The sequence below is a fragment of the Talpa europaea genome, assembly GCF_964194135.1.
Source record: "Talpa europaea genome assembly, chromosome: 3".
NCBI lineage: Eukaryota > Metazoa > Chordata > Mammalia > Eulipotyphla > Talpidae > Talpa > Talpa europaea.
Window position 1 is genome coordinate 68,988,090 of NC_140069.1, and position 26,557 is coordinate 69,014,646.

The 26,557-nt window shown below is 38.2% G+C and overlaps 1 protein-coding gene across 2 annotated transcripts in view; it reads left to right on the plus strand.

Moving 5' to 3' along the window:
• PRKDC (protein kinase, DNA-activated, catalytic subunit) overlaps positions 1-26,557 on the plus strand; it is a gene marked incomplete at both ends in the record, with an annotated part of 233,410 nt that overhangs the window by 117,286 nt on the left and 89,567 nt on the right. For both annotated transcript variants that reach the window (XM_084229434.1, XM_084229435.1), the window contains 10 exons: positions 4,202-4,274; positions 5,485-5,633; positions 9,759-9,899; positions 10,099-10,218; positions 14,034-14,177; positions 16,336-16,487; positions 17,053-17,184; positions 18,714-18,825; positions 19,948-20,072; positions 20,153-20,302. In XM_084229434.1, the coding sequence (XP_084085560.1) occupies positions 4,202-4,274; positions 5,485-5,633; positions 9,759-9,899; positions 10,099-10,218; positions 14,034-14,177; positions 16,336-16,487; positions 17,053-17,184; positions 18,714-18,825; positions 19,948-20,072; positions 20,153-20,302 (1,298 nt within the window). The remainder of the gene's footprint in view (positions 1-4,201; positions 4,275-5,484; positions 5,634-9,758; positions 9,900-10,098; positions 10,219-14,033; positions 14,178-16,335; positions 16,488-17,052; positions 17,185-18,713; positions 18,826-19,947; positions 20,073-20,152; positions 20,303-26,557) is intronic.

Sequence of the window (26,557 nt, forward strand, 5' to 3'; positions counted from 1 at the left end):
TTAAGTTTGATGTGCCAGCCTCAGAAATTGTTGTGAAGGTATGGCTATGGTCTTTTCATAGCCCCTGGAAGTGGGGCAAAGTACAGAGCTCACACAGCATGGCCTGTAGCCCAGAGCTGGGGCCTGGAGCTTCATTCACGTTCTCCTGCACAGCGGTGACTGAACATGTTGGTGGGTCATGAGTCACTTATGTTGTTGCTTCCTACCTTGTGCCATTTTGGTACAAGATGGGAAACTTTTTTCTAGGCATGTGTTCAAAGAACTGAAAACAGAAAAATAATAGCACTAGATTAATTAAGATCAGACACTGTATGTTATGCCTAAGCTTTACAACGTATTATGGTGCAATGATATATCATAATAGTTGAAGAAACTAAGGGTTACAGATCAAGTACAAATCGGTAATCCAGGCCTGTAGTTTTTAAGAATTTGATATACACTATAATGAGTGACCTCTGTGGGGATATGTAGGAAAAACTTTTCTTATGGCTACTTGTCTGTCATTGTGGATATTTTTGGATGCTTTTAAATTTGAAAAAAGTTTTGTTTAAATATTAATAATTTTTTTTGCCAGATTTCTACTAAAATAGAGACCATCTGACCATGATTGTAGAAAGTTTTAATTTATATTTGTTACTGATTTATAGCCAGTGTTTTCCATTTTATTTTATTTTCTCTCATCCTTTCTTTAGAAACTTTGGTTTTAATTGAGGAGACTTTGGTTTCCAACACTGTAGATGATCCAGAGGTACAGATGAGTGTTACCATACCCACCACAGATACCTGTCATCCTCTGTCCAGTGGGCCCCCTCCCCTCTTTGCTCCCATTTCCCACTTAGACTTCTGGTAGCCACAATTATGCAGTCAGATTTCAAGGATTTTTTTAAGTTCAGTTTTGTCTTTTCCTGTGTTTTGTTTCTCTCTCTTTCATACAAGTGAAATCACATGTGATTTATTTTTAATACATGTCTTTATTGTATTGCTGAACTATCGTTGCATATCAACTCCTCCATGAAAAAAAATAGAAAATGCTGTCTAACATTACTTTTTAAAAAAAATAGATTTTATTTATTTTTGTGCAGAAGAATGGGGGTGTAGGCCAGAAGTAGGGGGTGGTAAGAGGAGTCACCATAGAGTGGGAGGCAGAACAGGTGGATTGACTGAAATACACTGCTGAGGGGAATAGCAGGCAAACAGGAGAGGTCTGCTGCACTATGTGGGTTAGCTCCCTGGCTGGGGATCAAACTCAGGCTATTGTGGTGGGCCTTCCAGGTGGGAGCACTGAGACTTAACCTCTAGTCCCCCGGGGTGGCCCTGTCTGACGTTACTAATGTGTTTTGTCATTGAGCCCTGGGCTTTAGTGTCAGGTAGAAATGGAAGAGATTTCAATTTGAAAACAAAATGAAAGAAAATATTTTAAGAGAAAGGAAAAAAGAAAACTATTCTTAATTCTAAAAGAAGATGTTCTGAATGGCCTCATAGCATAAGTAACTTCACACAAATATTAATAAATTCATTAGGCTTAAAATATAGATGAGCAATCAGGGAGCAGTTAAAATGTACTCAAGAGTCAATTTTTTTTGTAGTATAGTTTGAAGTCTGGGAGTGTGATGCCTCCATTCCCTTCTTTTTTTTTCAGGAGAGCTTTGGCTATTCGGGGTTTTTTTGTGATTCCATATGAATTTCATCAATAATTGTTCTATTTCTTTGAAGAATGACATAGAGATTTTGATTGGAATAGCATTGAATCTGTATATTGCTTTTGGTAGGATGGCCATTTTAATAATGTTTATTCTTCCAATCCATAAGCAGGGGACGTCTTTCCATTTCTTTGTGTCTTCTTCTATTTCTTTTAACAGTGTTTTATAGTTTTCTTTGTATAGGTCCTTTACCTCTTTTGTTAGATTTATTCCCAAATATTTGTCTCTGATTCATAGTTTTTTGTTGATTTTGATTTTCACTTTCTTATAGTTATTCATTTTCCTGGTCCCTTATTTAAGTTTGTTGTTGTTGAGTCTCATCAGCTCTTTGCAGATTTTTGTGATCAGTCCTCTATCATTAGCGTTGTGTGCAAAAATGTTCTCCCAGTTGGTGGGGTTTCTCTTTGTTTTTGTTATGTTCTCTTTTGCTGTGCAGAAGCTCTCTCACCACTGCTTTTCAGTATAATACTGGAAGTCTTAGCCAGAGCAATAAGACAAGAGAAAGACATACAAGGAATCAAAATAGGAAAAGAAGAAGTCAAACTATCACTATTTGCAGACGATATGATATTATACATAGAGAACCCCAAAAACTCCACAGAAAAGCTAATTCAACTCATCAATCAGTTCAGTAAAGTGGCAGGATACAAAATCAACACGCAAAAGTCAGTAGCCTTCCTATACACAAACAATAAATCTGAAGAAGAAGAAATCAAAAAGACCATCCCTTTTGTTATTGAAACAAAAAAAATCAAATATTTGGGAATAAATCTAACAAAAGAGGTAAAGGACCTATACAAAGAAAACTATAAAACACTGTTAAAAGAAATAGAAGAAGACACAAAGAAATGGAGAGACATCCCCTGCTCATGGATTGGAAGAATAAACATTATTAAAATGGCCATCCTTCCAAAAGCAATATACAGATTCAATGCTATTCCAATCAAAATTTCAATGTCATTCTTCAAAGAAATAGAACAATTATTGATGAAATTCATATGGAATCACAAAAAACCCCGAATAGCCAAAGCTCTCCTGAAAAAAAAAGAAGGGAATGGAGGCATCACACTCCCAGACTTCAAACTATACTACAAAGCCATAATCATCAAAACTGCATGGTATTGGAACAAGAACAGACATACAGACCAATGGAATCGAATAGAAAATCCAGAAATAAACCCACAGATTTATGGTCAACTAATCTTTGACAAAGGAGCAAAGACTATGCATTGGAGCAAAGAAAGTTTGTTCAATAAATGGTGCTGGGAAAACTGGGTCACTACATGCAAAAGAACGAAGCTTGACCACTACCTCACACCATACACAAAAATCAACTCAAAATGGATTAAAGAACTAGACATAAGACCTGAAACCATAAAATACATAGAAGGAAATATAGGCGAAACACTATGTGATTTGCACATCAAAGACATCTTTACAGACACATCACCCAAAGCAGTGATAGTGAAGGCAAAGATCAACAGCTGGGACTACATCAAATTAAAGAGATTCTGCACAGCAAAAGAGACAGTAACCAAAACAAAGAGAAACCCCACCAACTGGGAGAACATTTTTGCACACAACACTAATGATAAAGGACTGATCACAAAAATCTGCAAAGAGCTGATGAGACTCAACAACAAAGAAAATAATCCAGTCAAAAAATGGGCAGAAGAGCTCAAAAGAAACTTTTCTGAAGAGGAAATGCAAATGGCCAACAGGCATCTGAAAAAATGTTCAATATCACTTGTAATCAGGAAAATGCAAATCAAAACTACCATGAGATACCATCTTACACCAGTGAGAATGGCCCATATTAAAAAAACTAGCAACAACAAATGTTGGCGAGGGTGTGGAGAAAAAGGAAATCTCCTGCACTGTTGGTGGGAGTGCAAACTGTTCCAACCACTATGGAGAGCTGTGTGGAGATTTCTGGACCTACTAAACATAGAGCTTCCATATGATCCAGCAATTCCACTCCTAGGTATTTACCCAAAGGTCACAGAAACATCAATTCCAAAGAACACCTGCACCCCTATGTTTATAGCAGCACTATTTACAATAGCTAAGCTTTGGAAACAGCCCAAATGCCCAAAAATAGATGACTGGATCAAGAAGATGTGGTACATATATACCATGGAATATTACTCAGCATTCAAAAAAGATAAACACATGCAATTTGCAGCAACATGGATGGAGCTGGAAGGGATCATGCTCAGCGAAATAAGCCAGAAAGAAAAAGAAAAATACCGGATGGTCTCACTCATCGCAGGAATCTAGAAAACTTAAATAAGGGACCAGGATAATGAATAACTATAAGAAAGTGAAAATCAAAATCAACAAAAAACTATGAACCAGAGACACTTTTTGGGGGGTGGGGGGTGGGAGGGGAGAGATTGGGGTCAGAATGGGGGGGTTGCAATTGTATGGGGAATATAAAAATAAAATTTATTATTTAAAATAAATAAATACATAAATTGTGTGTTTGTTTTGTCAAATAGGTTCCTATGGAAAGAAAGAAAAAATACATTGATATTAGGAAAGAAGCCAGGGAAGCTACAAATGGAGATCCAGGTAGGACATTTTCTAAATGATGAGATAGATTTTAATTGTTGGTATTTGTTATATGAGTAGAAAATATTTTAAATACCTCAAAACGTGAAACTTGCAATTTTCATTTCAAAATGGTAAAAAACTGTTGTATTTTGAAGGATGTGCAATTAGCTAAACTTCAACTGTATATAAAGATCTGAAAGTGACCAAAGGAGGATCAAGCATAGTATACTTTGTTTTTAAAATGCAAGATTGGCTTGTTATTTGTTTGTATAATGGCTATGTTTGTAGATATTTATATTCAAAAATCTGTGTTAAAATATAAGTCCCATACTGCCATCATCCTCAGTTCTAAATCTCCCATGGACTCCTGAGGATAGAGCTGCCCTTGACCTGCCCAGTACTGCCCCGCTACTTTGATTCTAGCTCATGCCCCACTAGCAGCTCCTACCAATGCCTGTAGGGATCACTCCTTCCCCAGGGCATTTGCTTGTGATATTCCTGCCAGAATATCCTTGGCTCCTGAAATTTTGTTTAATGTCAACACTTGAGGGATGTTCATCTTGGCCTCCTTTTAAAAATTAATCCTTACTCCCTCTATGTGTTTCTTGTTCCAGTTTTTTTGCTTAATAGTTCTTAATTTTTATCATCATTTCTTGATTTGAGAATAAACACAATTGGATCTGGTTTCACTTATTGTCTTCATCCATGACAATAAGGAATAACTGCTCAGTAATGACAAAAGCAAGAAGAGGTGTTTTCCCCATTTCCTTTTTTTTTTTTTTAATCTAGGTAACAAATTGAGCATCACAGGATCAACACAAGCCTTAATTAAAAGTATCCTTTAAGGGCCTCCCCGGTGGCGCAGTGGTTGAGCGCTGGGTTGCGAAGCTGCCCGCAGCCTCTGCAGTGCCGGTTCGATCCCCGGCTGCTCCCCGGCCACCGGAAGAGGGTCCCACATGGCACGCAGACCTCTCCTGCCGCCCGCTGCTCCCCTCAGCAGTGTACTTCGGTCCTTCTGCCTGCTCTGCTCCCCACTCTGGCTCTGGTGAATTCTCTTCACTCTCCCGCGCTTCTGACTGTACCCAGTGCTTGTATAAATAAATAAATAAATCTTAAAAAAAAAAAAAAACCACATGTTAAAAAAAAAGTATCCTTTAATTTTAATATCATTTGAACATAAATACATTTCTTACTATGTGTAAATAAATGTATTTTCTTTTTATTTCAGACGGTCCTCATTACATATCCTCCTTGTCAACTTTGGCAGACAGTAGTCTGAGTGAAGAAATGAGCCAATTTGATTTTTCAACTGGAGTTCAGAGCTATTCCTACAGTTCTCAAGACACTAAACCTAGCACTCACCATTTTTGGAAACAGGTGATCACATTTCATATATTAATATTGTTGTTATAGGGAAGGAAGGACATCAGTTCTTTGTCAATGGTCCTTAGAGGACAACTTTCATCTGGAGACTTTTCCACAATCTGAATTCCAGCCTTTCATCCCATAGATTGAGCAGTTTACATTTCATTAGCATAGGAAGGAAGGCTCTTTCTAATGGCAGCTTCACTTGAGCCAGTTTCTGAGACCAGTCGAAATCAGAACCACATTTATGGATTTCCATTAAGAAAGATGATTCTGGCAGGGCCTCCCCGGTGGCGGTGGCGCAGCAGTTGAGCACTGGGTTGCAAAGCTGCCTGCAGCCTCTGCAGTGCCGGTTCCATTCCCGGCTGCTACCCAGCCACTGGAGGAGGGTCCCTCATGGCACGCAGACCTCTCCTGCTGCCCGCTGCTCCCCTCAGCAGTGTACTTCGGTCCTTCTGCCTGCTCTGCTCCCCGCTCTGGCTCTGGTGAATTCTCTCACCCTCCCGTGCTTCTGACTGTACCCAGTGCTTGTATAAATAAAAAATAAAAAATAAATAAATAAATGAATAAATAAATAAATCTTAAAAAAAAAAAGAAAGAGGGCCTCCCCAGTGGTGCAGTGGTTGAGCGTTGGGTTGCGAAGCTGCCCGCGGCCTCTGCGGCACCGGTTCAATCCCCGCTGCTCCCCGGCCACCAGAGGAGGGTCCCACATGGTGCACAGACCCCTCCTGCTGCCCGCTGCTCCCCTCAGCAGTGTACTTTGATCCTTCTGCCTGCTCTGCTCCCCCCTCTGGCTCTGGTGAATTCTCTCACCCTCCCGCGCTTCTGACTGTACCCAGTGCATATATAAACAAACAAATAAATAAAACATGCCTCTATAAAAAAAAAAAATTAAAAAAAAAAAACAAAACAAAAAAAAAAAAAAAAAAGAAAGAAAGATGATTCTGGGCCTCCCCAGTGACGCAGCAGTTGAGCACTGGGTTGCAAAGCTGCCCGCAGCCTCTGCATCGCCAGTTCAATCCCTGGCCGCTAGGCGAGGGTCGCACATGGCACGCAGATCTCTCCTGCCGCCTGCTGCTCCCCTCAGCAGTGTACTTCGTCATTCTGCCTGCTCTGCTCTCCCCTCTGGCTCTGGTGAATTCTCTCACCCTCCTGCGCCTCTGACTGTACCCAGTGCTTGCATAAATAAATAAATAAACAAACAAATAAATAAATCTTCGAAATAAATAAATAAACCATATGAAATTTTAAAAAAAGAAAGATGATTATACCATGAAAACTCAGGTGCTTGTGCTGGTAGGATTTGTGATTTTTCTTTGGAGAAAATGAAGTTGCTGTTCAAATATTTGATATTATCAAACCGTGATGAATGAATGAGTTCATGTACACTAAGTCAGAGATGCGGGGGGTGAGAGGATTCACCAGAGAGGGTGAGGTGCAGAACAGGCAGATCTACTGAAATACACTGCTGAGGGGAGCAGCAGGCGAGTCTGGTGAGGTCTGCTTTGCCATGTGGGTAGCTCCCCGGTGGGCTGGGGGTTGAACTCATGCTGCAGTGGCTGGCGATAGCTTGATGGTGCTGTCTTTAATCCATGCGCCACCAGGAAGGCCCTGTAGCTTAATTCTTAAAGAATAAATTCTTGGTTACAAAGGCATAGAATATGGAATAGTTTCTTATTTTTACAGGTAGACAGTCTTTTTCTTTTTGGGTTCCAGCAGTTCCAGCAGTACTGCTCCTTGTATTCCTTTACTAAATTTTACCTGTACCTCACACTTTTTTAGCTTCTGTTGATCTTGCTCTTGTCCATTAATATTTTTACATTGTTGTTCATTTCTGTACAGTATTTGATTTCTCCCCTCAGGTTTGTAATCCCTATAAATGTTCCACCACCTTATTATTACATGAACAGTCACCATAGTCCTTATGCTTTTCCCTCCTGCTTTTTTTTTTTAAATATTTTTTAATTGGGGCCTCCCTGGTGGCACGAGTGGTGGAGACACAGCACAGTGAAGCTATCCGCAGCCACTGCAGCACAAGTTGGTCCCCAGCCAGGGAGGTGACCCACATGGTGCAGCAGACCTCTCCTGTCTCTCCTGCTGCTCCCCTCAAGCAGTGTATTTTGGTCAATCTGCCTGTTCTGTTCCCCACTCTGTCTCTGGTGAATCCTCTCACTGCCCCCCCCCCACCCCAACACACACACCTCTGGTCTACAATCCACTTCTTGTATGCATAAATAAATATATCGTAAAGATTTATTTATTTATGCATACAAAAGCTTAAAGATATATTTATTTATGCATACAAGAGCTGGGGTACAGACAGATGCAGGGGGTGAGAGAACTCACCAAAGACAGAGTAGGGAGCAGAACAGGCAAGGGTACTGAAATATACTGCTGAAGGGAGCAGTGGGGGAGTCATGAGAGGTCTACTGCACCAAGTGGGCAGTTCACTGGCTGGGGATCCAACTCGTGCTGCAGTGGCTGCAGATAGCTTCATAGGTTGCATCTTAACCCCTTGCTCCACCAGGGAGGCCGTGGTTTTTTTGTTTGTTTGTTTTTTTTTCACCTTTGTGTGTGTGTGTGTGTGTCTGTGTGTGTGTAGAAGATCTGGAGTATAGGCCAGAGGTGCGGCAGGCAAGGGTGAAAGAATTCACCAGAGACAGAGTGGGGAGCAGAACAGGTAGATCTACTGAAATACAGTGCTTAGGGGAGTAATGGGCAAGACAGAAGAGGTCTACTGCACTATGTGGATTTGCTCCCAGTCCGGGGATAAAACTCAGCTTATAGCAGTTATAGTGCTGACACTTATATCCTAGACTACCTGGGAGAACCCCCTCCTTTGTTTTCACCCCTCCCCCTTCCCTTCCTCTACTGTATGTCTTGGATCTTTGATTTGCTTGGTTTGTCTTTTTTCTTGATCCTTTGTTTGGTTTTCCTGTATTTCTCCTGTAAGTGAAGCCATCCAGTATTTTTCTTTCTCCTGCTGACTTATTTCACTGATCATAATCCCTTCCATCTCCATCCATGTTGCTGCAAATAGCATGAGTTTATCTTTTTTGATTGCTGAATAAGTTCTCCATTGTGTGTATATACTACATCTTCTTGATTCATTCATCTGTTATTTGGCATTTAAGTTGTTTCCCTATCTTAGCTATTGTGAATAGTGCTACAGTAAACAGGGGAGTGAAGGTTTCCTTTTGAGTTAATGTTTTTGTGTCCTTTGGGTAGATCCTTAGGAGTGGAATTACTGAATCATATGGTAGCTCCATTTTTAGTAGACTGAGGAACCTCCACACAGCTTTCCAGAGTGGTTGGACCAGTTTGCATTCCCACCAGCAGTATAAGATGGTTTCTTTTTCTCCATATCCTCACCAGCATTTGTTCTTCTAGTTTTTTTTTTAATATGTGCCATTCTCACCTGTGTGAAATGGTATTTCATTGTGGTTTTGGTTTGCATTTCTATGGGACCATTTTTTTTTTTTGCTTTTTCTACTTAATGTCTGCATATGCCTCATGTTGACTTTTAATTTTCCAGAAATTTCTACTCTGGATTTCTGAACCTTTTGGGAGGTGATCTGTGTTAAGAAAAAAAAAAAATTCTGCAGCCCTATATACATGTACACACACTTGTGTGTTATCACCTGTATTTTCTCAGAAAATTTTAGCATCAAGTGTGGTTTAAAAGTTTTGTTACATTACTGGTTAAAATTTCAAGGCAAATGTGGAACGTTACAGAGTTTTCCAGATTAATGGAAAGAAAAGTATGAAAAATTTATCCTGTAATTATTCTTCCATAGTTCCACTTTCTCCATAAAGTGGCAACTAAGTGTCATGGAGACCTGCTGTCAATGTGTTGAGGAGTCTAAGTACACCTATTTGAAAGATGTTTGTGTCTACACAAAGCAGCACATTGTCCCCATGGGAGTGACCATGCATGGAGATATGTGCATAGAATGTAAGGACAACATGAGGTCCTGTTTATTTTTTAGTTATTTAATAAGAAAACATACTAATGGTGTTTGATATTACTACTGAATTATTATTGTTATCTAAGTTAGTGTTTCACAGTATTTCCCAATCAGAGTTTCTTGCACACTGAAATTTTAGCAGTCGACTCCACATCATTGCTTTTCCTAGGAACATTCTAAGAACCCCATGATGCCAGATGACATCCTGGAGTTAGAGATGGATGAACTCAATCAACACGAGTGTATGGCAACCATGACTATGCTGATTAAGCACATGCAGAGAAGTCACATCCTGCCAAAAGGAGAAGAGGTTTTTGGGTTTTTTTTGTTTGTTTGTTTGTTTGCTAATTTTCATTGTCTCACTTAATACTATTCATTGGTGTAATATGAAGAATGTAATATGAAGAATCAAAGACTTGTGCTTTACTTTATCATTGGTGTCTTGTAATATCAGATATGGAGTTACTTTATTCCCCTTTTTAAGGGTAATTTTGAGTATATCTTTTCAGGGTTCAGTGCCAGGAAATCTGCCCCTTTGGATGAAATTTCTTCAAAACAAATTAGGAAATCCGTCAGTATCATTAAATATCCGTCTCTTCTTAGCCAAGCTTATTATTAATACAGAAGAAGTAAGTAATGAAATATTTCTTTAAAATTCTTTGCAATTGTATGTATCTGCTTAAAAAGAAACCCAATGAAGAAAGATGTAAGGGACAGAACATGACATTTTTAAAAAAATCAATGTTTATTTAAACAAGATGCTTTACTTGAAGCAAAAACGATTTCGGATTTATTTCAAGTAATTTATCCTTACTTAAATACAGATTGCAGTACATATGAATACCTGTGTAAAAAAAGTTATAAATTATCCTTGGGTTTAAAAGGATAATTGAATAACATTTAAAATTCTTTGATCAAACTAAGTATGCAAGAATTTTTATGTTGTTTTTGTTGTTGTTGTTGTTAAACACTGAGAACAAAATAACTTACTCTTAGAAAAACAAGAACTGAATGAGCATGCCACTAATGGAGAAAGATGGTACTTTCACAGAACTGGTATCCCCCCCCCCCCCATCTTCATTTGATGTAGATCAAAACATACCATTCAATTTTAAATAATGTAGTATGCTTGTGCACATACACTACTTACTTTATGTGCAATAAAAGAATGTGGAATAGGAGAATAAAAGTCTAGATAAAACTGTACTGCAGTAATCAGGGTGTGGTGGAACCAGTTTCTGTTTTCTAATTGAGAATGTCATCTTAGTCTGGAGGAACAGAGTTCTGGAGTAAAGTAGCAGGTATCATTTCTAGTAGACACCTTCTGTCTCATGCTGGACACATCATTATTATCTTCATTCTCAGTTTCCAGCTGTGCACGTCTGTCTGTTTCTTTGATTGGTTGCCCCTCAAATCAGAATTCGATCTGACTCATTGACAAACGCTGTCCTTTAAAATATGCTTTCATCAGCTTACTAAGTGGCATATGCTTCTAAATCTTCATTGCACCACAGAACCCTCTTGACCTGCCACTTCTTATTAAGATGATCATTTTTCTAAGTCTTAACTCTTTCCATGGGCTTTTTGTCAACCATGGCAAGTGCTGAAATCTCCTCAACTGCCACTTAATAAAAGAGGTTCCCCACAAAATGAGCACACTAGCAGCACCAGGAGCAATTAGAAACAAAATATGACTTTTTTGTTCTGAGAATAAATTAGCCAACTGTATTTATTAACTTGTTCAGCATCATTCTTTTATCATTTTCTTTTAAAATACATAAATTAACTTCTACTGGGTTAGAAGTAATTTTTGTAGAAAGTACATGTGTTGGCAATTTTCTTATGATTGCCAGCCTTCTTGTCTTACAGTAGCAAAGAAAGTGGTAAAAGTATTCCTGTCCTCTCTATAAAAGATAGCTGACTCTTTTAATATAGAACTGATAAATTCAGCAACTAACACTACATTAAAGAGGAGCCTCAACCAGCAGTTAGGGTTAGGGTGGATTTTTGAGAGCACATACAGTGGGTTTTTCCATTCTGTATAGAAGGAGCAGTGGAATTAGCTCTCAGAGAGAGCCCAGGTCTTCTGTACTGATTGCATGGACTATTGCATTTTCCAAAGGAGAGGTGCAAGTGGTACAGCCATAGGACCAATGGGCAGCTGAGCTGGGCCTGGCACCATTGGGTTCCATACAAAGGGCCCAGCTCGTTTGCTGATAGTGGGGAGGAATGACATGATGCTTATTGCCCTGTGTAAAGTCCTCCTAATCTGCCCTGTAAATGGGAGTTTAAGGTTTGGAGATGGTTAGAAGGGCTAACATAGGACTCAAGTCAAGTGTTCCTCAGAGTCATACTTGATTTTCAGCTCCTGGGGCCTTCAAAACAAACTGGAAGACTTAAACAATAAAAACTTACTGTCTCTTGGTTCTATAGCTCTAAGTCCAAGATCAAGTTTTTGATAGGGTTGGCCCATTCTGGAGGCTCTGAAGGAGAATCTATTCCAGGCCTCTCACCTTCTTGTGGTCTCTGATATTTTTTGAAATATAGGTGGTATTCTCCTTGAGTCTTCACATTGTCTTTCCTTTCACTGTCTTCATATGTACAAACTGTCTCTTTAAATAACGATACTGTCATTGAATTAGAGCATATCCTAATGACCATCCTTAATGTGATAATCTTTAAAAGACCCCAGTTCTAAATGAGGCCTCAGCCACAGGTACTGGAGTTAGGACTTCAGCATCGTCTGGGGTGATACAGTTCAACCTATAACACTTGAGACACCATGTGATTTCTAGCTCATATTCCTCTAAGTGTTGGTAACTACTGAAAAAGGAGCAGCTGTCTTGTTTTCTGGGGAGTTGATTTGGTGGTAGGCTGGGTATGGGTATGCAAGTTGACAAGGAGACATGCTGAATTGTATTCACTTATGGACTCTTGGGCCAGGCCAGCTGTGAATGTGAGGTGCCCCGAAGACCTGATGGAGATGTCCCTGGAGTTTGGGGATGTTCAAGGCAGTGGTTTCCAAAAGACGTTTGAGATAATTCACTGTCTCATGGAAGAAAAGATTAGAAATTATATTTACCTGTATTTTTAAAACTTCAATCTTTACATTTATCTATTATATTTTAATAAGAAGAAAATATATTTATAATTTATAAATAAGCTTATAAACATACATGGAGAGTATTCAGCTTTTTTCACATGATCAAAAAAATCTGAAACCATACAGATTTAAGCTGTGAGAGTAGATGATCATTCCCAAAAACATATTTGATTAAAAAAGGTGATTTTATAAAAGAGAATTTGGGGGCCTCCCTGCTGGCGCAAGGGGTTAAGACGCAACCTATGAAGCTATCCGCAGCCACTGCAGCATAAGTTCGCTCCCTGGCCTGCCACAGAGCTACCCACATGGTGCAGCAGACCTCTCCTATCTCTCCCGCTGTTCCCCTCAGCAGTATATTTCAGTTAGTCTGACTGTTCTGTTCCCCACTCTGTCTCTAGTGAGTCCTCTCACCACCCCCCACCTCTGGCCTGTACCCCAGTTCTTGTATATATAAATAAATCTTAAAAAAAAGGAGAGAGAATTTGGCTAAGATTAAGATGGTAAATAGCTTGAACTACATTTTAGTCTGTCTTTTTGCATTGCAATTTGTAAAATAAATTAAATGGAATATAGTACGTTATACATTTTATTTAAATTTCAGAGATCCTGGGCGTATGAAGTTTATAACAGAATGACTTTTTTTTATTATTTTTTAATTTTTTAATTTATTTATTTATTTACGCATACAAGGTCTGGAGTACAGGCCAGAGGTGTGGGGGGAGTGAAAGGATTCACCAGAGACAGAGTAAGGAATAGAACAGGCAGGCTGACAGAAATACATTGCTGAAGGGAGCAGCGGGCAAGTCAGGAGAGGTCTGCTGTGCCATGTGGGTCACCTCCCTGGCCAGGGATCGAGCTTGTACTGCAGTGGCTGTGGATAGCTTCACAGGTTGCATCTTAACCCTTTGCGCCACCAGGGAGGCCCAATAACAGAATGACTTTCAGAATAGAAGGGAATGAAAGTTAGCCACATAAATCTTTTTGATTTTTTATATTCTCATTTTTCATTTATTCTGTGCATTTGCATAAAATAAGAGTAGAACCTCTAAATCTGCATATTATTCAAATAGGACAGTTTGATAATAGAATAGTTTTGATTTCTTTAAGTATAGTTAGAAAGGTAAGGATCAGTAATAAATCCATTTTCATTGAATAGTGGCTTTTTGAACCATGAAGAGAGACTTCAAGATAATCTGATCTGATTAAGCAGGAATTGTTGGAATTTACATTTGTTTCAGATTTAGGCTGAGTTGTAAAAGTTAACTTTTATGTAAATGTGTTTCTGACTTTGTATGTTGATTATTCTAAACAATTCTTTGTTATTTGTCTTTTAAATTCCAGGTTTTTCGCCCATATGCGAAGTACTGGCTTAGTCCCTTGCTGCAGCTAGTGGTTTCTGAAAACAATGGTGGTGAAGGAATTCACTATATGGTGGTTGAAATAGTGGTTACTATTCTTTCATGGACAAGTTTAGCTACTCCTATAGTAAGAATGAATACAACTCTTTTTTTTACAGTGCTGAGGGGAGCAGTGGGCATGGCAGGAGAGGTCTGCGCGCCATGTGGGACTCTCGCCAGCGGCCTGTGATTGAACCCAGGCTGTGAGGCTGCGCAGCCCAGTGCTCAAACACTGTGCCACCAGGGAGGCCCTGGATACAACTTTTGTGTTCTTTTCTGAGTTTCTCTTTATAGCTTAGAATCATCACTTTTTTAGTGTCAATTGGTATACTTCTGTGGTCCTCATACTGCTTTAGTTCCCTTTTCTTTTGAATGTTTTAATTCCTCTCACCTTGTTTTTATTTTTAAGCTACCGGGTTTTGTTTTGTTTGTTGCTTTTAATTTCTAGGAGCTTGGGAACTAAATCACTGGCTTATTAACATTATGTGCAAAATAAAAATAAATGTCAGTAGACCCTGAATTTGAAGTTCTGAAAACTTTTGCTATCACTAAAGTACCTGGACTTTTTTAACATTTGTTTTGAAGCTAATCTACTTCCATAGTATTGACTATGATCCATAATGGTAGAAATTGCTAAAAAAGTGACTGTTAGATGAGCAACATTTACACTTTACACTGAAGCAAGTTTGTGGCATCCAATAGCATAGGTCCATGTGTATTAAAACTTTGCTCATTTCTTTTAAAACATTTACATTAATAATGTACAACAGTTTTCATGTAAGGATATTCTGGGAACAATACTTTGTAAAAATGATATATGTACATGTAATTTTTACACATCAAATTCAGATGTTTTAGCTTTTATGTGAAGAAATAATTTGTTGTTTGCTGAATAGCATGAAAAAACTGACAGTGTTTGGGTCTACTTAGGAACTGGTAGAAAAGATTGATATAAATGTGGGAGCTCAGCTGACCTGGGGAGCTATCCTGCTAGGTGTGGGAGTAGCTGATTAAAGCATTAGTGAGCCAAGTGAAAGTCCCAGAGAAGCCTTTCATTCCTCATCCAATAGTATTAGAAAGAAGGGAAAAACCAGAGAACCAGAGGAAGATAGGATCCCACTATTCCACTTTCCCCCATGAAACATGTTCTGTACTAGAATCAACTGACTCTGGTTGTATAGGTATGGAGGTCCAATCTCACTGGTGAGGGTACCTCCAATTTTTTTTTAAAGATTTATTTATTTATACAAGCACTGGGTACAGTCAGAAGCACGAGAGGGTGAGAGAATTCACCGGAGCCAGAGCGGGGAACAGAACAGGCAGACTGACGAAATACACTGCTGAGGGGAGCAGCGGGCGCAGCAGGAGAGGTCTGCACACCTGTGGGACCCTCACTGGTGGCCGGGGATCGATCCGGTGCTGCAGCTTCGTAGCCCAGCGCTCAACCGCTGCGCCACCAGGGGAGGCCCCCCCATTTTTTCTTAAAGATTTATTTAAGCATACAAGAACTGGGATACAGGCCAGAGGTGCAGAGTGGGAAGCAGAACAGGCAGATTCTCTGAAATACACTACTGAGGGGAGCAGTGGGTGAGACAGGAGAGGTCTGCTGCACCCTATGGGTCACCTCCCTGGCTGAGGATGGAACTTGTGCTGCAGTAGCTGCAGATTGCTTCATAGTGCAGATGCTTAATCCTTGTGCCATCTGGGAGGCCCTGAGGGTGCCCCAAATTAAAGACTCTAACATGAGGTGTGCAAAGGGGTCTGAGTGGGAGTTGAAAGCTCTGAATGCTGAGTCAGATTGGGGAAATCACCTGTGGTTATGCCTGAAAAATCACATGTAGATTTTTAACCAGGAGCCAGACTCTTCAGTAGAATGCCTGATTTCATTTATAAATAGACTTGTGGATTACAAAATGCTTTTTCAGAATGCTGTGCTACATTTTTTTTTAAAGATTTATTTATTTATGCACACAAGAGCCGGGGAACAAGCCAGAGATGTGGAGGGAGAAGTGATTCACCAGAGTCAGCGGGAAACAGAACAGGCAGATTGACGGTAGTGCACTGTGAGGGGAGTAGCGGGCGAGCCAGGAAAGATCTGCTGCGCCATGTGGGTTTCTCCCTGGCTGGGGATCGAACTTGTGCTGCAATGTTTGCCAATAGCTTCATAGGTTGCGTCATAACCCCCTGCGCCACCAGGAAAGCCCTGCAGTGCTACATATTAACACAAAATTTCTGTACCTTTTTAGGGAGTCCCTAAAGATGAAGTATTAGCAAATCGATTGCTTCATTTCTTAATGAAACATGTTTTTCATCAAAAAAGAGCCGTGTTTAAACACAACCTTGAAATTATAAAAACCCTTGTTGAATGCTGGAAGGATTGTTTATCTGTTCCTTACAGGTACCGTTTTACTAAATATTGCAATTTGCTAAAGAATTTTTACAAAGCTGCTTGTTGTAAATGGTGATTATATGAAATTTTATTACTTGAGATGATAGAAGGAATATAATTTGAAGTCAAATCCATTAATAAGGGTATAGTATTGCTACTAAAAAAATCACAATTTCCAAGAGCTGAGATCACCTCCAGGTGGCCCCACACCATCTGTCAGCTCCCCTCTGCATTTCTCCCAAGTGGGATTATGGTGTACACTGCTCTTCACTGTCCCAGTCAAGGGGTGGACTATAGGGGTTTTCCTTGGTTCCTTTTAGCATAAACTAAGGCAAGCTAAAACTTTCAACTAAGGGGGAATTGGGGCCAATAATTAGATTATAAGAAGTACAGAGCTGCTCATGTTTCAAAGCTCTAATAACCTGGATGTGAACAAAGAGGGTATTATCAAGAAGGGTGTTACATGGAGAAGAAAAAGTATTTCTTCCCTGAAAATTAGTCATAGAAAATTCTGTATTTGTCTTTCTGCTTCTTATATGACAGTCTGTACTTTTTCTTTTTGGTTATGTTTCAGGCTAATATTTGAAAAGTTTTCCAGTAATGATTCTAATTCTAAAGACAACTCTGTAGGAATACAATTATTAGGAATTATAATGGCCAATAACTTGCCTCCTTATGATTCAAAATGTGGCATAGAGAGTATAAAGTAAGTATTTTTTCCGATTTTTTTTTTAGGTTAAAGTATACCTGAATTGAATCAATAAACTGGAATATAGTTTAATTTTTTAAAAGTTAAGAACTAACACCAATGTTGACATTTTTCTACCTATGTATATTAATATATATATATCTATAACTCTATGTATACATATATATAGTTGAGTTTAGAGGTCATTGGGAAAAGAAATAGGTTAGAGGTTAATGGTATGAATGAGGATAGTTAGTATTTAAAAGTTACTGTGATTTTTAATGTATATTTTGGCAAATAAGAAATGTTAGGTATTTTCTCATTTTCTAAACTGACATTTTAGTATTTACTTGAGCAACATGAGCTCCTTGAGACCATTTATTGTAGGATCTTTGACCAAGTTCAGGATGCCCGCCCAAATTTTGTGCTGCCCTGTGCTTTTTGCCATAGCTGCATGGCACTGCTCTCCAAAACCTCCCCTGGCTCACAAGTGAAGTGGGATGGCTCACATATGAAGGGATGCAACTTTAATAAGATACTTTTGTATTACCACACATGGTGCTATTACATAGGTTTTTGAAAAGTCAGTGTTCATATCATGGTAACTCTATACATTTCATCATGACCCGTCTGACTTTTCTCATGTCTCTGGAAGTATCTCATCTCTTTCTGTTTAATTGTTTTTCCTGTTAGGCCCAACCCTTACCCCCAACCTCCTTGTCCCCAGTGAGTTAAACCAGCTTTTGGGATCATAGACAACATATGGATTAACACAGATTCAATGGAAAATAGTTTACTTCTAGTTAAGTTACTTGTTGAAACTTTGATTTCCTTGGTGACAACCTCACCGAGTTCCTGTGGGCTGGAGGTTAAAAGGTACCTTTTTTTGTGGTCATGCCCACTCTGACTCATTTACTGTCCTCTCCCAGAAGGTGACTTTAAATGGAAGTCAGGGTAAATCATAATCTTGGATAATAGTTTGTTTCCCCCTCCCCCATTTTAATTTTTATGGTATCCAGCTGTTTTGCTTTGGCTATAGCATTTCCTGTGTGATTGACCCATGAACTTTGTTTTTTAAATTTTTTTATTTTTTACATCATTGTTCATTTTTAAACAATATTTGCTTCCCCCCACCCCCTCAGGTGTAGTCCCCATAGAATATCTTTCACCAATGCACCCCTGCAACATCACCTCAGTCCCCTGTGCTCCTCCCTCCCTCTCTCTGATCCTTCTCCCTCCACCTCCCCTGCAGTTTGTCTCTGATTCCTAATTGTCTGTTTGTGCTTTGTTGTGTTTTGTATTGTTATTATTTTTTTACACTGATTTGACCCATGAATTTTCATGTGCCTTCCTGGTCATGTTAAATGCCTTAATAGCCTTAAATACATGATTCATATATGGCAGTCTCACAGATCATTCAAATCATGATTTAGGCTTCATGTTTTCTCAATTTGTGCTATTAATATGACTTAAGAAATAAAATTATACTTTTATGTCAAATAACAGAATGGATTATTTTATACATATTTATTTTCTATTTGTTATAGATACTTTCAAGCTTTGGTCAATAATATGTCCTTGGTGAAATATAAAGAGGTTTATGCAGCAGCAGCAGAAGTTCTAGGACTCATTCTTCGATATGTTGCTGAGAGAGAACATGTGAGTGTCTTGTGTAGTTTTAAATATTTGCGTCTTTTTAAATTTTGATTTATCATGGCACTCAATAAATCCTAGGTACTTTAAGAAACCCAAGTGAGGGCCTCCCCTGGTGGCGCAGCAGGTTGAGTGCTGGGATGCAAGGCTGCCTGCAGCCTCTGCAGCGCAGGTCCCCGGCCGCCGGCAAGGGTCTCACAAAAGAAAAAGAAAAAAAAAAAAGAAAGAAAGACACCCAAGTGCCAAGTGAGCATTAATTAATACTTCAACTCAATTTCCAGTTACCATATACAGTGCTCATTTTTTTAAAAGAAGACATTTTTAAAAACACTTAGAAATTTGGTAAACATTTAAAGATTGGTAACTTACTTTTTATTGTAAAAGTCAGGATTTGAGTATTTAATCAACTTTTATTCCCTGAACTTGGTTTCAGGGTTTCCTTATGGAATAAATTATTCTCATAAATACCTGCTGTGTTTAAGGCTAAGTTAAACTATTAAGTCTCAATTTCCAATCCCAGTACTTGTTTTCTGGTATCTTATTGCTGGGTTCCTATTGTTGTGTATCTTTGTTGAATACTTACTGGTTGGTCCTAGGCTTTGGGGATGTAGTCAATAACGGGAGAGACCAAACCCAGGGAGTGGGCATTTTTGAGGGGAGACAGAAAATGCACAAAGGATCTATCTTAGTAAGTAGGATTAAATAATGAAGAGAAAATAGGATATAGGGAGATAGACAGTGACAGGCAGCTGCTCAGATAGGGTTGCTTGAAAATTCAGGTTTGTGTGAATATTTTGCTCAGAGATAGATGTCTGAACATTAAACATAAAACGATTCTAGAACAGCATTTACTAATTTTAGTTCAGTTTCTCAGTTAACTTGTTGTCTGTGTTTGAGTGTTAGAAGGAAGCTCTCCTCTTTATTACTCTGACAGTACACCTGTCAGTGCCTGGCTTCCCGGAAATCACCAGAGCCTCTGAAAGATGTGACAGTCATTATTGCCCCATGGACACTCCTGCACTTCACCTTGCAAATATTGTTGTAGATGATAACACTAACGACCTTCCTCAGATTCACTTTGCTATTTTTTAGTACCTTATGTATTTGAAGATAAACTTAATTTTCCAGATACTGCAGGAGTCAGTAAGTGAAATGGTTGTAAAACAGTTGAAGCAACATCAGAATACAATGGAGGACAAATTCATAGTATGTTTGAATAAAGCTGTGAAGAACTTCCCTCCTCTTGCTGACAGGTAGGATGTTGTGGTAAATGTCCCGTGGCAGAACAGGGTCTGTGACCATCCTCTGAACTTGCTGACTGTTCACTGATTAGGTTTATGAACACTGTGTTCTTCCTGCTGCCAAAATTTCATGGCGTGATGAAGACTCTTTGCCTGGAGGTGGTGCTATGCCGTGCAGAGGAAACAACAGATCTGTACCTACAGCTAAAGAGCAAGGATTTCATCCAAGTCATGAAACACAGGTGAGTGGGACCCAGCCCCATCTTCATGGATGAAGCTGGCTCATTAAATGTGCATTGGTTAGTTAGTTACCTCTTTCAACTCATAAAGAATTTGCAGGTTTTCATGAAACACATATTTGTGGTGTTTGACTCTGAGAAGGACAGTAGTGGGCTTTGCCTTCCTGTTCCTCTAGCTTGACACCTTGAGGAGGCCATATCTCAGGGAGTATCTAAGGCTCTTTTCAGATTTAAAAGGCATGGTTTTGAAATCTGTACCTGTTTTTCCAGGGAAGAGGCTTCCATTATTTGTTATTTAAAATTGTTCATTTATTTTCAGGATAGCAGTATACCATTAAAGTAAATATTAAAAGCGAATGCTGTTGCTTACTTATTGTTTCATTTCTCTGAATTATTTTCCAGTCTTGTCCTATTATATATATATTTATGTAGTAATCAGTTACTGATGAATGTGTATGATGAATCCCAGTAACAAAGAATATATGTCTTTGTTTTCTAATAATCCTTGGTAAACACGTGCTGAGTGTCTGTTGCGTAGGGCGTGAAACTGGGTGATTTAAGGAGGCAAATGTACACAAGACGATTATGCACCTCATTTGACACCCTAGTATATGACATGCCAGGTAGCCTGACAAGAATCTAATCGCTTATATTTAGCTTATTTTGTTTGACATTGTCAGGTTTTTTCAAATAAAATATTTATTTAGAATAGTTTTATATTTACAGAAAATTTAGAAGATAGTACACAGCATTCCCCCATAACTCTCACTCAATTTTATCATTTTAAACATCCTGGTGAGTTTGTCAAAACTAAGAAATTAACATTAGCACATTACTTTTTTTTTTTTCAAGATTTATTTTATGCATACAAGAGCTACGGTACAGGCCAGTTTTGTGGGGGGTGAGAGGATTCACCAGAGACAGAGTGGGGAACAGAACAGGCAGACTGACTGAAATAAACTGCTGAGAGGAGCAGTGGGTGAGTCAGGAGAGGTCTGCCATGCCATGTAGGTCACTCCCTGGATGGCCGAGCATCGAACTGCTGCAGAGGCTGCAAACAGCTTCATAGGTTGCGTCTTAACCCCTTGCACCACCATGGAGGCCCACCACATTACTCTTAACTAACTTAAATTTATAGGATATATATTTCTATTCCAGGATCCAATTCAGGATACCACATTGAATTGATTTTTTTTTTAAATTTATTTCTCAATTCTTTTTTCTTACAATGTTTGCTTTCTTTTCTCAGCCCCCATAGAATTTCCACCACCAATTCACCTATGCACCATCACAGGTGCTCTTGTGCTCTCCCCGCCCTCGTTTTGATCCCTTTCTCTCCCCCTCCTCTGCACAATGTCTGTGATTTATAGTTGTCTGTTTATTTTTGTTTTGTTTTGTTGTGGGTTTTTTTTATTATTTTTTTTCCTTGATCCCCTATATTCCTCCTCTGACTGAAATGATCTGGTATTTTTCTTTTTCCTTCTGACTTATTTCACTGAGCATAATCCCTCCCAGCTCCATCATGTTGCTGTGAATGTCATTAGTCTATCTTTTTTGATTGCTGAATCGTATTCTATTGTGTATATATACCACATCTTTTTGATCCAGTCATCTACTTTTGGGCATTTAGGTTGATTCCAGATTTTACCTGTTATAAATAGTGCTGCAATAAATACAGGGGTGCAGGTATTCTTTTAAATCAATGTTTTTGTGTCCTTTGGGTCGACCCTTGGTAGTAGACCTTCTGGGTCATCTGGAAGCTCCATTTTTAGTAGACTGAGGAACCTCCAGATAGCTTTCCATAGTGGCTGGACCAGTTTGCACTCCCACCAGCAATGTAGGAGAGTTCCTTTTTCACCACATCCTCGCCAACATTTGTTGTTGCTTGTTTTTTTGATATGTGTCATTTTTACTGGTGTAAGGTGGTATCTCATTTCTTTTACCTGTTGGCCATTTGCATTTCCTCTTTGGAGAAGTGTCTTTTAAGTTCTGCCTATTTTTTGAATAGATCGTTTACTTTGTTTTTGTTGAGTCATGTGAGTTCTTTGTAGATCTTTGTGCTCAGTCCCTTATCAGTTGTATGGAGGGCAAAAATTGTCTCACAATCAGTAGGATGTCTCTTTGTTTTGATTAATGTCTCTTTTGTTGTACAGAAACTCTGTAATTTGATGTAGTCCCAACCGTTCATCTTTTCCTTTGCTATCTTTGCTTTGGTGATATGTCTTAAAAGATGTTACTAAGATGTATGTCATGTAGTGTTTTGCCTATATTTTCTTCTATGTATTTTATGGTTTCAGGTCTTATGTCTAATTCTTTGATCCATTTTGAGTTGCTTTTTGTGCATGGTGAGAGGTAGTAGTCTAGCTTCATGCCTTTGCAGGTAGCAGACCAGTTTTCCAAGCACGATTTATTCAACAAACTTTGTTCCATTCCATATTTGTGCTTCTTTGTCAAAGATTTTAAACATAAAATCTATGGGTTTATTTCTTGGTTTTCTAGTTGTTCCATTGTCCATTTGTTTTTGTCCCAGTACCATGCAGTTTTAATTATTATGGTTTTGTAGTATAGTTTCAAGTTGGGGATTGTGTAGAATAGTTTGAAGTCCAGGATTGTGAAGTCTGGGATTGTGATGGTTTCGCTAGTTGAGGTTATTTTTGTGTCTCCACATGAAATTCATCAATATTATTCTATTTCTATTTCTTTGAAGAGTGTCATTGAAATTTTTATTGGAATAGCATTAAATCTATAAATTACTTTTGATAGGATGGCCATTTTGATAGTGTTAATTCTTCTAATCCATGAGCAGGGGATCTCTTTCCATTTATTTGTGTCTTCTATTTCTTTTAACAATGTTTTATAGTTTTCTTTGTATAGAACCTTCACGTTTTTTGTTAGGTTTATTCCCAAGTATTTGATTTTTTTGTTTCAATTATAAAAGGGATTTTTTTTTTTATTTATTCTTATTCGGATTGTTTGCATATAGGAAGGCTTCTGATTTTTGTGTGTTGATTTTGTATCCTACTGCTTTACTGAACTGATTGATTGTTGTGATTAGAGTTTTTGTGGAGTTTTTGGTGTTCTCCATGTATATTAAATCATTTGCAAAAATCATCTGCTTTTTCTTTCCCTATTTGGATCCTTTGTATGTCTTTCTCTGTCTTATTGCTCTGGCTCAGATTTCCAGTACCATATTGAAAAGCTGTTGTGGACATCCTTGTCTTGTTCCAGATATTAAGGGAAAGGCTTTCAGCTTTTCACCAGAGAATGATACTGGTGATGGGCTTGTCATATATGGCCTTATCATATGTTCCTTCTATCCTGAGAATTTCAAGGGCCTTTTTCATAAATGAATGTTAAACTTTATCAAATGCTTTCTCAGCATCAATTGATATGATCATGTGGTTTTTATTTTTCTTTTTGTTAATGTGTTGGATTACATTAATTGATTTTCATATGTTGAGCCATCCATGTGTCCCTGGAATAAATGCTATTGGTTGTGGTGAATTATCTTTTTGATTCATTGTTTGATTCTGTTGGCTAGGATTTTATTGAGGATTTTCGCATCAGTAGTTTTCTTTTTTTGTGTGTTGTCTTTCATTGGTATTGGTATTAGTGTGATATTGCTTCATAAAATGTATATTGGCAGTATCCTTTCCTTTTCAATTTTTTGAAAGAGTTTGTGTAGGAGAGGCACTTGTTTGTTTTTAAATGTTTGTAAAGCCATCTTGTCCTGGGCTTTTGTTTTTGGAGAGGGTTTTGATTACCATTTCAATTTCACTGCTTGTAATTGGTCTGTTTAGGTGTTCTATTTCTTCTTTATCTAGCTTTGGATGATTGTAAAGTTGTAGGAATTTGTCCATCTTCTCTCGAATGTTGAACTTATTTGCATATAATTGTTTACAGTAAACTCTGATTATTCATTTGATTTCTGCTGTTTTGGTTGTAATTTCTTCTCTTTCATTTATGATCCTATTTATTTGTGTTGTCTCCCATTTTTTTTTTTTTTTTTTTTGTGAGCGTGGCTATAGGTTTGTCTATATTGTTTATTTTTTTTGAAGAACGCACTTTTGGTTTCATTGATCTTTTGGATTGTTTCCTTAACTTTGGTTTCATTTATTTCTGCTTTTATTTTTACTATTTCCTTTCTTCTGCGGGCTTTTGGGTTTTTTGGTTGTTCTTTTTCCAGTTCTTTAAAGTGGGGGATTAGGTTGTTTTTTGAGTTCTTTCTTGTTTCTTGATGTGAGCCTGTATTGCTATATATTTTCCTCTTATAACTGCTTTTGCCCCATTGTTCTGTATAGTTTTCTCCTCATTATCATTCATCTCCAGGTATTTTTTAATTTCTTCTTTGATCTCATTGATCCATTGGTTGTCCAGTAGTGTATTTTCAATCTCCATGAGGTAGGAGGGTTTCTTGCTTTCTTTTCGTGGTGTATTTCTAGTTTGATGCCTTTGTGGTCAGAGAAGATACTTGGTAAGTATCTTGGTAAGTTTTTGATCTTAGTGTATCTGTTGATGTTTGTCATATGTCTCAGTATGTGATCAATACTGAAGAATGATCTGTGTGCACTTGAGAAAAATGTGTACTCTTATCTTTCTGGGTGCAGTCTCCTATTGATGTCTGTTAAGCCCATGAGGTCTAGGTCCTTGTTTAGAGCTCTAATGTTCTTATTTTTTGTCTTATTTATATATCCACTGGGGAGAGAGGTGTGTTGAAGTGTCCTACTATATATGTATTTTCTCTAATATCTGTTTTCAGAGATGATAAAATTTGTCTGATATATTTTGGTGCTCCTTCATTTGATGAGTATATGTTCATGAGTATTATGTCTTCTTGATCTCTTTCCCCTTAATGATAATGTAGTGACTGACTAAGTCTCTTTTTACCATTTTTAGTTTGAAGTCTATTTCATCTGATATAGGTATACCTGTTCCTGCCTTCTGTTTTGGTCCATTTGCTTGTAGGATTGTTTTCCATCCTTTTACTTTCAGCCTATTTTTATCATTTGTAGTTAAGTGTGCTTCCTGGAGGCAGCAGTGGTTGTATTATTTTTTAATCCAGCCTGCTACTCTGTGTCTTTTTTTGATGAGTTTAGTTCATTTACATTTAGAGATAATATTGGTATGTTTTCCATTTTGTCTTTTTGTGATTTTATTCCTTGCCTCATTCTGTTCTTATTCATTCCTCTGTTGGTTTCAGCTTTAGGAATTATTGTAGTCTTTTTTGGAGTGGAGGTTAGCTGTAATGAATTTCTATAGATTCTGCTTGTCTGAGTTCCTTATTTTTTTAATTTCCCATTGAGGAAGGAGAACTTTGAAGGGTAAGGTATTCTTGATTGGCATTTATTGTCTTTGAGTTTGTTGAATATGTCACTCTATTCTCTTCTTGCCCATAGTGTATCTTCACAGAAGTGAAGGATCAGCCTGATCCTTCAGAAGTTATCTCCTTCTTTCCCTTGTCAGCTTCATTATTTTTCCCTTGTCTTAGCTTCTTGCAAGCTTTACTATTGTGTGCCTTGCTGTAGTTTTCCTTTCATTGTGGTAATTTGGCGTTCTCACTTTGTCTATTTTCATCTCTTTTGTCATGTTTGGGAAGTTTTCTTCGATTACCTCCTTGAATATTTTTTCGGTTCCTTGGTCTCTCTCCTGACTTTCTGGGATTATTTAATGCTTACATTTCCTTTCCTCATGGTGTCCAATAGCTCTCAAAGTGTTTTCCTCATTCTTTTTCCTTTTTATTTCTCTTTCCTTTTCTTTCTTGGTTCTTTTTTTTTTTTTCTTCTGTATCTTTGAGAGTACTGATTCACTCTTCCATTTTATCAATTCTGTTTTCATTGCTTTCCCCGAGTTCTTTAGTTCCTCCGTTAATCTCCTATGTTTCTTTCATTTCCTTCTTTAGAGTCTCAGTTTCATTCTTGAGATCATAATTATTTTTCTCATATTGTTCTTTTCTTCTCATTTTTATGTTTTAATCATGATGATTTTAAATTCTCTATCTGGCAGACAGAGGAGTTATTCCATGTCATTGTTATTGAGTTCTGGTGGCTGATTATCTTTTTTTTGAGTGTCCTTCCCCTGAGGGCTTGCTTGGTTATTTGTATTTTTCCTTCTCCCTGTTGTTTGTTTCGTAATTTGTTCTATGTTTTGGGACACTGTACCGCTGGTACTGGCGGGCATCTCTTTGGAGTGCTCCTTCTGTGATATTGGAAAATGGTGCCCAGATTGAGTGAGCACTGTTATGGCAACACTCCACTATGG